The 13,864-nt window shown below is 30.6% G+C and overlaps 1 protein-coding gene across 1 annotated transcript in view; it reads left to right on the top strand.

The window, feature by feature from the left end:
• The window catches only part of LOC144837352 (G protein-coupled receptor kinase 5-like), a 63,745-nt gene that overhangs the window by 13,132 nt on the left and 36,749 nt on the right, over positions 1–13,864 (top strand). The window contains exons 3-4 of the mRNA XM_078692421.1: positions 11,917–12,029; positions 12,447–12,518. Of these exons, the coding sequence (XP_078548547.1) occupies positions 11,917–12,029; positions 12,447–12,518 (185 nt within the window). The remainder of the gene's footprint in view (positions 1–11,916; positions 12,030–12,446; positions 12,519–13,864) is intronic.

The following is a 13,864-nucleotide window of genomic DNA, read 5'->3' as shown; positions in this document are numbered from 1 at the left end:
CAGAAAAGAGCAACAGAGGATGTGGTTTATGTTTTCAAATTTAACCGCTTGTAAATTAAAATGGATTTGTAGATGTTTGTAGTGCACTGTATCTAGGCAAATGTTATAATTTATATAGTATCATAGGCACAAACCAAAATACAATGTCACATGTTATGATATTTTAAAAAAACCTTTAAAATATACAGATATAGTTGTAACTTGTGACAAACATGTATTAGCTTTCCTAAGATACTGAAGAAATGACTGTAAGATACATTATGGAATTGGTTGACAAAGGTGGTTTGGTGACATAAAAAGTTTTGTCTATTTTTTGCTAGATAAACCAAAGCAAAGCATTGTATGAACATAACGAGTTCCATTTCTACTAGGAAAAGCATTGTAATGATGGCAAAGAGCCAAGACAATCAGCTCCTGGTTGTTTTTTAATATTTAATAATTATTTTTCATTTCATCATATTCCCCTGTTAATTAATTGTTTAAATTTACAAATCCTTGGTTCTTCTAAGAACAAACATCTCTGGAGAATTTATTTCTGTCAAAATTTGATTGGTTCACAAAATTATACCATAAATCTATAATATAGTGTATAATTGTGACCCCAGATTGACTTATGTATGTAATATATTGATTGTTGTGACCCCTCATTGACTTGTGTAATATTATACAAAATGTGATGCTGTGCTTTATTGTAAAATTTAGATTGACATGTTGACAGTAGTGTGTGGAATCAGCAATATGATCTTTATTGTGTTGGCTTTTTAATAACATCTGCCGAACATTCTCCTCATAAAAAAAACCCCATTTTAATATCATTGTCCGGAGTTGTCATATGATATCAAATGTAATTGCAATTGTTGCCTGATGACTACAACCATGGGTATTAATGGTAGTCATGTGCCAGATGTGAATAGACCTACAGTATAGTAGATAGTATTATATAGCATAGATAGCATAACAAATAGGAATACAGGATAAGCAAAAGATATTGTTGGAAGAAGTTGTGACATCCACAGAAACCTGAGTGATTAGCTCATTAATTTAATTGCAAGATCATGAAAAGAGATTTGAACATTCATATGTGGATTTTCTTGATGGCAACTGCCCAAATTACCTTACTGTAAGGTGACGGTCTGTCTACACTATCAAACTTTATGTGACAAAAAAAATGTGATGTGCCCATATATGGATATGATGATGTCATATCACTACCATATTTGAGCATATCACTACCATATTTGGACAAAAAAAATGGTATGTGCCCTATGATGTAATATCACCACCATATTTAGGAACATCACACTTTTTTTGTCAAACTAGTTATAGCTATAGCTGTAGGTTATTAATAATCTATAGACATAATAGTATACAAATAATGCACAGTGCTTGATAGTGAAGAAATAAAGAGCGCACACGTGACCAATTTCAGCGTGTCTGATTGGCTTGAACCCATGTTATAAACATTATTTTGTATCTGTTTGTTTTTTATTAATTTGTATCTGTTGAATGTCTATCTGTATATAGAACGCACCGTGTATGAACGGGTGCCACCGTTGTAAAGGTGTAGTTTCAATAAATTATTATTATTATTACTGTATACATACTGTACATGTACTGTAGAACTAGCCCAGCAACACTAGACTAAGTATAGTAGTAATCTTTTACTACTAGTAGCAATCTTTTATTTAAAAAAAATATATACAGTAAATAGGATATTGCATGATATACAAGCGCGAATAAACACGCAAAAACACAGAAAACTGGAGGGTGGAACACCGCTGTAAAGAAAGAAAATTACTAATTGAGAAGCTTAATACAAAAATACATTCTGCAGAGCACTATCAGAAAATACAAATGTGTACAGAATTTGAAAATAAAAAGTTAACTACTGTTTAGTATTGGCATATTCACAGCTCACCCAGTCATTTTAGCAAGTTGGCTAAATAATTTTATGACAATATGTATGAAAAGTACAACCAATTGTTCTGTGTACAGTAAGTAAAAACGCAATTTTATAGTATTTTATTCGATTTCTTGCCAGTAATTTATGAAGGTTTGATATTGATCCTTATTGATTTGGTAACCACATTATTATTATCCTCCTATATTTTGTTTATTGTATCTGGCGTTATTCATCGGCTCGACGGTGGTTCACAGATTGTCAATTTTGCTCTCACTAAATTGTAGAGGGCAGTATATAATTTGTTCAAAGAGTTCATAGTGTAGGTGAAACAATGCTCATTAAATATGCAAATTTGGATAATATTTAATTTTGATTAAATTATTCATTATAATGTTTTACTTTACTTAAAATTAACATAATTTATTAAACAAATAATCGTATCGTATCTTATTACCGTACAGTATACATGATTATTTTTGTGATCAGATTAATAATATTCTTCTTACTGGCTTAATCACACTCTGCATCTAAAAATTATCTAAATTTTAAATATTTTAAAAATTAAAACACATTAATTTTGAAGATAGGACTAGGTTACTCTATTTTTAATTTTACGACTGAGTAGTAAATAGAAGTAGTACAGGAAAGAAAGATGCCTGAGACAAAAAGGCAAGAGCAACCGAGGTAAATTGACAAAAATCAGTATATTACGTGTCTAGCTTACCTTGATAAACCGACATAGGCCTTATCCCCTTCAAGGTTGAGAACATAACCCATAAAGTAAAAAATTGTCCTAAACTCCCTTCCAAGACAGTGGTATGAACCTGTAACATAAACATTTCAGATTCCAACCGAGGAGCCGAGGAAATTTGAAGGGGATGGGAGATGCAAAATATGTTATTAATTATAGCGATACAGTATGTTAATTTTCGAGCTTATTAGAATTGAGTACGAACCGAAAAAGGCAAACAAATGGAAACTGACCATTTCTCTGAAATATTTTAAGAGAAGAAATGAGGACTGATAATATATTTGCTGGTATTATACCGTAGTGTCAATTTTCAATATTAGCCAAGTTTAATTTGAATCAATATTTATGTCAAGCAACTTGAAAAGCTGTCAACTTGTAATGAGTAGATGATTACCAAGTTGGCCTGTCATTGCTAAATTGATTTCACCACTGTCAGCTTGCCTCTCTGCTGTTGTCAGGGTCACGATAGGCCTACTACTAGACCTGGAAACACAGCTGGTTCATGTTATGTTTCTACACTCTATACAACTGGAATTGGAAAACTAGGCCTACAGATGCTGTAGATGTAGAATAAACAGTGGAATGATTATACAGTAGTATAACCCTTATTAAGGTCGATTTACACAGTTGAGCGTTAACGGTAAGCGGAAAACCGCGTAACTTGTCCCACGTAGAATCTGTGTCTGTCCTTAGCAGAAACCACCCAACCACTCCGCGTTTTGTGTAAATGGTAATGGTCAATAACATAGATTCTATATTTTTATTACTGTTACCGCTCATCTGTGTACAGTAAATCGGCCTTAATGTAAGGGGACTTCAGGACCCTCTAAAGTGATTAGGGGTTGACCGTAGTGTTTATGTGCTCATTGTTAATTTTTACAAGTGTCCTGTTAATAGGGGTGTCCTAAAGGATGGTTTCTACTGTACTATAGAGTAAACTATGACTGACAGTGTCCCTCTATAAATAGTTATGATATTAAAATTTGAAAGTAAATTTTAATATTGTTAGTAAAATAATGGTTTCAATTTATGCTCAACTTGGTTAAAAATCGTACAATAATCATTGAAATTGTTCAAATCAATAAATTATATTTTTGGACATCATGCATTTTGATGACGGAAGTAATGTTACTCAGTTAAGAAACGAGTGGGCTTCATGTTTTTCAACCTGATTATTTTGAAACTTCATCCTGGTTTATGTTAAGCCTAGCTTATGCTAAGCATGGCTTATGTTAAGCCTAGCTTCCACCCACATGCTGTAGCGATTGTGTTTGCACCCTCAGAGATTTTTACCTCCTACTATTTATTTGATAATTTGGCTGTGACCCTGTAAAAAATAAAATATTAATAATATAATATTAAAGTGAACATTTAATAATTTATGGGTGTTTTTAATAGTTGCAAATATGGTGTTGTATGCGTAATTAATTGTCAAATCATGCATAGAATAGAATAAGCCAAAAGTCTTGCCAATTGTTAAAGATACTGTATTAAAATTCAATACAATATTATTTGATGGTTACAATAATGAAATATAATTTAATTAACTGTAGTATTTAATACTATTAGTTATTTTGTTAGTACATAATATAAATGATTTAAATTGCAAATCAAATACAACAAAAGCCTGTTGGGCTGTATATTCCAGGATCCAATACCGTGTACTAATGTACTATATACTATATACTGTATACTGTAAAAGTCATACAGTATGAATTTTTTACACAAAACTTAATCAGTGCTACAGTACCTGTTATAGCGTTAAAACAGGTAGCCCTGAAAGTAAGATCGCTGCAGTATTTGTGTGTTGACCATGATAGCATGCTGTTCAAAATGGCCCTAGACCTTGCTTGATTATTGACCTCAGATGTAGTACAGTAAAGCCATGGAATACTGTACGTAATTTCGGTTTAAAATTATAGGAAGTGGTATTATTATTATTCCACCTTTAGTGGTTTTAAAGGCGTGTTCTTGCAATGTGTGTTTAAAACCGAACAGGGTTTGATCAACTAGCACTCAATAGTCTGTAGAAATCCTTGATTAACTTTAAGCCAGAAGAGTCCTTTGACTTTTAACCTTTTTCTAATCTTATGTCTCTTTTTTCTTTCTTTCTTTTTTTTTGGCCATATTTAATGAGGATGATCCATCCAGCAATTGCTGATCATTGGGGACCCTCTGAGGTTCACAAGACAAACATATACACAAGATGCTCTACATGAACAAAGTCTTATTTCAAGTCTTTGTGAGTGGAGTTGTAATTTTGTCCTTAGAAAAAATCCTAACATGTAACGGGACTTGGAGTTGTAGCCAAGCATCATAACCACCAAGCCACAACTCCACTCGATTCAACTTCTTCAGGAATATAGGACATGTTCCACCAGATCTTATTATTTCACGATCTTATTATTTGATTTAGTTTCTCGCTACATTATTTGTATCATCATTATTTGTTTAATACACTAAAAATAAGATTTCATAAATGTGAAAATCAATGTCTTTTTTTAGACATTTTTTTGTAGCGAGATGATTAAGGAAAATCAATACCTTATATAAGCAATATCTCGTTAATAATGTCTTTCATTAAGGGACTACTGCAGTTACTGCAGTAACACCATTTTGTTTACTCTTTAAACTGTGTATGCAACAATTATAGCAAGCTTTTTTGGGGAATTTTTACTGAAGTTACTGCCTCATAAACTTCTACATTGAAAAATAATAAAAAGTATGTAATGAAGCATTTAGTATAGTTACTGCAGTGGAAAAACATGATCCCTAAGTTTATGAAAATGAGTACAAGTAAATTATTAACTAATCTATTAGCATTATTTAATTCAATTCTAAAAAATGAATGAGAATTCAAGGGGATAATGATATTATATTACAACTGGTTTTAATCCAATTTTTGAATGTTTAGCTTTAAATTTTCTTAATGTTAGGCCTAGCCCTCTTACTACTGCCCACCATCATTTTGTACATCATTTTTAGTTCAGTTCAAGAGCAAATAAAGAAGTTGGAAGAAAATACTTATTAGTATTGATATAATTAATAAAAATCATATTTTTACAAAATATTTCCATTATATAAATATTAATTTATGACTATATATTAAATTTTCATATTCCTTGCAAATTCCCATTATCTTGATTAAAAGTAATTAGTAATTCCATCTTTAATAGGAATATTAATAATTACTAAATTAAAGTTTTAATGTAAAGATTTTTTGTGTTTATTGCCTATCCAATTATGATATGATAATATTAAACATTTTAATTAATTTTGGAAAATATTCAGAGGATACAAATTTTTAATATACAGTATATTATAAAATTTGCTATATGGCTATCCATTTTAAGATTTTACATATTGTCGGCAGTGTTTAATCTTATATATTCAATAAAGACATACTGTAAATATAAAATTTGTATCAAAATATGTTAAAAACAAAATTATATACTTTACAAAATTTAATTTTTTGACATTATGTTTTTCGTGGATAAAACGCGAGATTTATAGGCTTGTTGCATCAACAAACGTATGGTATGATTTCGTCTTTATAAACTGTATATCATCACGCCCACGAACTTGAATATATTATGCAACTAAAGTCTCGATATCGCAATACTGTTTCACCTTTCTATGTCTATAATAAAAGTCTAGAGATGCATATTGTACTGTACAAAAAATTAAATGAAATTGATGAATGAAAATATATGAAATTTCTTTATCTACATGTAGAAGCTGAAGTTAAAACAATTTACGGTAGTTTTTAAATAACTCTGTTGATTTAAAACCAGAAAAGTTTTGAATGTCTCTAAATGAACATTATAAAAAAACGTAACATTCTAGGAAATAAAGCAAGCGAAAATTGTGAGAATTGAAGTATTCAGTTAAGGCCCACAATGCATCAGTTAAAAAAATAGATGTTTTTAAAATTAAAATTATACATGACAAATAGTACACATTTTATTATAATAATCTGCAAACAATAATATATATATAAATATAATATGAAAACAAATTTGAATAATAAGAATCATTTTAATAGTAATGTAGCATCAAAACATAAAAAAATAAACATTTATTTATATTAACAAATATGTAGATAATGCACTTTACTAGAGCCAATTTGGTGTTTGTTTGTGTTCAACATTCTATAAAATAAAATAAGATTGAAAGCAGCAAAATGAAAACATTCCAGCCTAGGAATAAACACTGATTAGTATAAACACAAAAACATTAAAACAATCTGCAAACAAATAAAATATGAAAACAAATTTTGATAATAAGAGTCCTTTTAATAGTAATGTAGCATGAGAATAAACCAATATTGGCAAACAATAAAAAAATAAGCATTTATTGATATTAATAAATGTATGTACTGTAGATTATACACTTTATTAGAGCCAATTTGATGTTTGTTTGTGTTCAACATCCTATAAAATAAAATAAACCAGCAAAACAATAGAAACATTCCCGCCTGGGGATAAATACTGGTTCTATAACGCAAATAACATAATTTTCTCTTGTAATAAATCAGTATTTATTGAAGAAAGCATAGACACAATATGGCGTATTGAGACACAATCGAGGAAACAAAATTGATGTTGATAATGTGTAATTTAATTTATTCCTTTATGTTTATAAATAGGTAGATCGGGCAAACAGTCTATGAAATAGGATTGATGTCAGTGCGTGGTCTTTCGTTGATACTAGACTACTCGTTTATCTACTCTCTTCAAATACATGTGTTTTAGAAAGGTCAACTCTGAATAATATCTTTTTAAAAGGTCGAATGTGAAGTGTACTTTTTAGGTTTAGTGCGGTTTGTAATTTGGATATATAGTATCTTTAAGACTGTACAGTACTTTGACAGACTAATTTGTGCATTAAAGGCTTCTATTTGCTATAAGTAAAGTATGTTTCCTTGTTGTGTACTTTATATTGCATGTAATACACTCGGATATTGATGTTTAGTCTGCTTTTTAAAAAAAGATTAGAGATCTGATGATCATGTCAAAATTATTCTACTGCAGTAAATGCAGTAAATACATTTTTTTACTGCAATAACATATGATTTTGTTGTTGAATGTATAAATTTCTTTTTGTATCAAACCAATGGTAAAATACGAAAATAATTATTGACAGTTTCGTAGTTCCTTAAGCTTGGTTCCTATTGGGACGCAACGAAATCTCGTTGCACAGTCCAATAAATCCATCGCTTGTGATTGGTCAAATCCCTTATCGTTTGGGTTACGTTGTTGTGTTGCGTATCTAGTGGGAACCAAGCATTACTGTACATGAACAGCTTTCTTCAGAAGAAAGTTTATGAGGCAGTAACTGCAATATATAGTGTTTGTTACCTCTTTGCTTGCTTGATCATTACATAAACAGTTAAGGAGTACTACATTAACTGCAGTAGAATAGTATACAAATAATGAATGTTTATGAGTGTAATGGTACAGTACAACTAATGGCATGAGGTGAATGATGAAAGGCGAGGCAACGCCGAGTTGATATAACCTTTCATCATTCACCAAATGCCATTATTTGTACCATTACACGAATATTAAACATTCATTATTTGTTTTATATAACATCTAAATAGATTCCTGTCATTTGAATCAAATATAAGGTAGCCCTAGCCAAGCGGCCTACATTTCATTCAGATTGATTAAAACAGTAACATTTGGTTTTTAATATTATAATATTAAATGTTATATTTATATGGATTTTATAAACACACCTACTTTAGTGTTAATTATGTCAACAAACGACCAAACAATCCTATGCCTAGCAAGGCTAAAACGCCTAGGTTAGGCCTAGCCGAATACTAACAGGCCTAGCTAAGCTAGACCTAGTAGTAGTAGTACTAGATTGGCTCAAAGGCAAAACTTCGACAGACAATTGGAACTTATCTTGGCTAATTATGGTTTTTCCAACGATTCCACGTCTTGTAGGGATGTCCCCATTAATTAATCAAAATCCTAAAAACGATCTAAAGCTAATTTAAATGCCTTTTTGAATGAAATTAGTACATATTATATATCTCCAAATCGTACACAAAAATCTGCTGCTGTTGCATATCTCGCGGTGGTGTTTACAAACAGAGGCACGACGACAGGTGGCGCTGTTGTATTTCAATGTAATTTTTGTATTCTAAATTTTTTTTCATTCACGAAACGTTTTTTTTTCGTACACAAAATGTTTCAAAAAGTACTATTAAACGATGCATACTATTGCACGCCATGTGACCCACAATCGTCCAATCAAACGACAGGAATTTATTTAGGTGTTATATAATTTATAATAATAGTTTTTATAGATGTACAGTAGTTATACTGAGAGAGATAGTACTGTTTTCCTACCTAGTTTTTGCGAACAGCCACAAGACTATCCTTTCCACCTAACCGTACGCAGTTTTTGGATATAGAACGTACAGTACAAGATTACGTTCAGACTGTATGGTTGTGACTGTAGATATCATTTTATAATTCAGTAAATGTTAGTATTTTAGTTTACTAACGTTGTGGTCACACCGAGAAAATGTATTATATACAGTATTTGCTGAAATAAGATGTACAGTACTGTACAGTATAGAACCTACTGTATATGAAAGTAAGTGGTATCCCATTTCTGTTGAATATTTATTCATTTGAAATTGACTTCCGTATGTCTGTTCTACTTGTAACATAGTAATTTACCAACTTTGATACAATTATTTTAGGTGGGATTGATAGGTGGCTTATTTTAGCCATAACTAATGGCAACATTGATGATGTCAAAGATATCTTAAACCATACTCTCTTCTTGAATGAGGTTTGATAATGATGCGGCGTAAAAAAAACGTCTGTTTGACTTTCTATAAATAGAATTCCAAATACATTAGCGAATAAACTACAATACTCATTGATTTTATTGAATCTAGGTAGAATGATTCAAGCAACTGAATTGGTAATTTACAGAAGCTAAGTTGGTCCATGGTTTTCTTTATAGTTGAACACATTAGTTGCTTTAGGCATTGTGTTGATCCAGTGGTTTGTAAATGAAGCCTTTGATCACAATATTCAGTGACGTCAATTGGGTATGGCATATAGGAAGTGTTTGGAGAAGTTAAAACTTACCTGCTTTGCTAGGTACCTCTCTTTTATTCAGCTAATTTACAGTAATGGTTTCCTTCCCTTTCATAGTATAATTTCTGGTTTTACAGTATCGGGTTAATGATTTAAACTAATGTTGTACTTTGTTGTTGTAACGATTGTACCAGTAACCATTCTGACATTATTATTATATACTAGTCCTACTTTAGAATAATTTTAAGCAAAATATATACAGGGGTAAATAAAAATATACAACTAATGTTGTACTTTGTTGTTGTAACGATTGTACAAGTAACCGTTCTGACTTGATTATTATATACTACATTACAATAATTATAAGCAAAATATATACAAAGGTAAATAAAAATTTAATTGGAAAAAATGTAGACATTAACATAATAACAAACTATCCTGCCCTAAACAGAAAAAAATTGAAACAAATCATGGAAAGTGTAATGTCTGAATGGTGGAAAACGTTTAAAAGGAAGAGGGAAGCTTCTTTATATATTTATTTTCATTTGCCATAATTGCTATCTTTTAACACAAAGAATTTGTCTCTGTTTCAAAAAAGTTTAACCATTGATTTAATTGTTTATATAAATGTACGTTGTGCAAAGTTTTCCTTTTATTTATTTTTAGTTTTTGTTGTATATTTCGTTTTCTTTAAATGTAAATATTAAGAATTTAAATGATTACAGTAGGAGTGAAATGGTTCAGGACTACTATAAAGTTTTCATTGTAGTGTACTGTAGGTGTCTGTCTCAAAGCTTATTTTTCCTCATGTTTCTTCACCAAGAAAACCATTAAACAATCTAAAAAATACAATGTAAAATATAATTGAATACAGGTCACCGATTCATCAAGTTAATACATGATAAAAAGTTTCACTGAATGTATTATAGTACCTAATTTTATCAAGGTATACACCGTAGCATTATGTAGAGATTTTATAGTTCGCGATACAGGTGGTATCACCGACTAAACCATTTCTTTGAATACGTAACAATGAGCAATTCTATAAAAAATAAATTATACTTTTTAAAAGGTCAGGCACAACGCAAACAATTCGCTGTAAAAGTATTGTGTTGAATTGCAAAGTCATTTAACCTAATAACAATGTACACTATTCGAGTTATTCTAGTACTATAGTGTTTTAATAGTTATCGCTATTATTTCCTGTTTTTCCCTATGACATGATACAAGTAAACCTTGAGCTTGCCCTCTGTCGTCAGTATATAAGAAGGAACCAGTTGGATATCTCCCGATCTCAAATCAGGATGTCAATTCTCAGATGAGGATGCGAAAGTTGTTTTCTGTTTTAATAGCGAAAACCTTTATGTTCAATGAAGAAGAACAATTGTCTTTTTGGTCTGAAGAATATCACATTTTACAGTATATGTTTAGTGGCGTATCCAGGATTTTGAATTATAGAGGACCCATGGCCTAAACAATTATAAAAGGAAATGCTTAACATCACCTACAGTGTTCAAAATATGCAATACAGTATTCTTTGCCTATGGCTATATCCAAAAATAGGAACTGAATACTTAGTCAGAACTTTAGTTTGATAATAACTATACAGTAGTATAATAACACCGTTCTTGGCTTATTCAATTTGTATGTATACAGAAATTCTGCACTTGTTTTTATTCGAATGGTTAATGGTTGGTCTGTTCACAATATTTTGTTAATAAAATACTCACCAGAAAAACAAAACTCAATGTTGTACTCCCCAATATGTCCCCATAAAACTTTATGTGACAAAAAATGTGATGTGCCCATATATGGACATAATGATGTTATATCACTACCATATTTGGGCACATCACACTTTTTTGTTTAATAGTGTAGATAGAGCTAAATTTTGCATAACTAGAATTCACTACCAGATGAGATCATCTCTGTACCTAGTGTAAAGTTATTCAAAGAAAAGATGAGGACCCTACCCTTTAAGCTGTGATGTGCTCAAATATGGTGGTGATATGCCTAATATGGTAGTGACATGACATCATCATGTCCATATATGGGCACATCACATTTTTTGTCACATAAAGTTTGATAGTGTAGACAGAGCTTAAGGAATGAAGGGTCCATTATAAAGTAACAGATTAAAAAAACGTTTATTTGTTATTGTTTCAATACTCTTTCTTTTTTTTATCAACCAGATGATAATTTTACTAGTATATGTGAGCAACAACCTATCGGAAAGAAGCTTTTTAGGACGTTCTGCAAAACAAAACCAGATTTGTGCAAAATAACAACATTCTTAGATCAAGTTGTAAGTAAAAAAAGTATTATTTAGAAATGGCTATTGCAATTGTCCTTGTGAAAATGTATACTAATGAATGCATATTATAGAAGCTACTGTCAATAAAACCCCTGATGATGACACTTTCCTATAAAACGAACCAAAGGACAAACAGTAGAACCCCTCCCTCTGGACACACCCGTATTAAGGAACACTTTCCATTAAAATGAATGAGAAGAGACACCCCTATTATTAAGGGGTTAACAATTTGTTTGGCCCCCTGAAAGTCCCTATAAGTGTTTTTGTAATACATGTACCAATATGAAAACTGCAATTGACAGATGGTGCTGTGGTACCTTCTAATTCTCCTCCCATAATTCCCACATTTTCCACGAAACAAAAAGATCAGCTAGATATATAAACAAAATTTTAATATCTTTCTTTTAGGATGTTTATGAAATTTCAGCAAATGAAGATAGGACAGAAAAAGCAAGGGACATTTATTCTAAATATCTTGAGGTTTGTATATATAAAATACCTGTAAACCAAAGTCTCCTTCTCTTCTTCAGGTTGTATTAAAGTATTTTTAAATAACATTAAAATGTACCTTGTCAGGGTTTATACAACTTTCATGGTTTACTAGCTGTGTAGTCAAACTTTGTTATAACAATTTTATGAAAGTTACAAGTATAATCAGAGTTTTAAGAGATTTGTTTTGGTTTTACCAAATGCTTGATCAATCACAATTTACGAAGTCATACACAAAGTGTTTAAATACATTTTAAATCTTTGAGCTCTATTAGTACTAGATGGAATAAGGCGGCAAATGATGCGTTTACTTCTCAATAGAAATTTGTCGTCGTCTGTTTAAATTTTATAGAGAACAGAAATCAATAGAACGCAATCTTTATCCACATTAATAACTAAATCGTAATTCAGGTAATATCCTTTTGTTGATTATGTTCGACTTGGCTACTATCAAAATTTAATTTCCGACCATGTGTTTTTCGTGACTGACAATTGATGTTGCTTTTTGTGTTGCCTTTTATAATCAATCTGATGCTTAACTCTTTAAGTTTATTATATTAGTATATAGAATTATTTTTATAATCCTTCAATAGATTTATTAAATTAATATAATTTTAAAATGATTCCGAAGTCAAACTGAAATGTTATGATCAATATTGAAGTTAATCATTAAAAAGTGTTATTTTTAAATCATGAAATAATATACAAATTTTGAATATTCATGAGGTCAGGTTTTCAATGAATAATAAACACATCTACTGTAAACTGTTAATAATCAGGTTGCTACTGCCATCTTAGAATCAATGGTGAAGGCTAGGCAGGAGGTTAGACCATTGAAAAATGCAGCGCTCTTATTAATGATGGTGCGTAGTGCAGGTTGGTTGTCAAACAAGTAGCCAGTCACCTAGCATTGGACAAAATTCTCAAAAACATGTAACAGAAAGCTGAACATTCAATAGAACCATTCAATAGAACCATTGAATTGAACCATTTAATAGAACAATTCAATAGAACGTATACCTGCCAACTTTTTCAGTGGCTAGTGCGTGATACATTAAATTAAAATTCTATATATTCTATATTAACTTTAAATAATCGCAAAATACGCCCTCTAAGTTAAATTTTTTGCCAAATTGACTTTCTTTTTTTCTTGTACTACATAAACCATAAAATACAAATAAACATAGGTCTAGGCTAATTATCAAATTAATTAATTAAATCAATCAATAATAAATTTCTCAAATAAAAACAAAAGTACAGATAAAATTTTCTAAAATAATGCATAATAAATGAGAAAAGAGGTACCCCACTGGAAGCTTAAGCTTTAAAATGTGGGA

Source organism: Antedon bifida, chromosome 3 (genome assembly GCF_963402885.1).
Source record: "Antedon bifida chromosome 3, ecAntBifi1.1, whole genome shotgun sequence".
In the NCBI taxonomy this organism is placed as follows: Eukaryota; Metazoa; Echinodermata; class Crinoidea; order Comatulida; family Antedonidae; genus Antedon; species Antedon bifida.
This window is presented reverse-complemented; position numbering and strand designations above follow the sequence as displayed.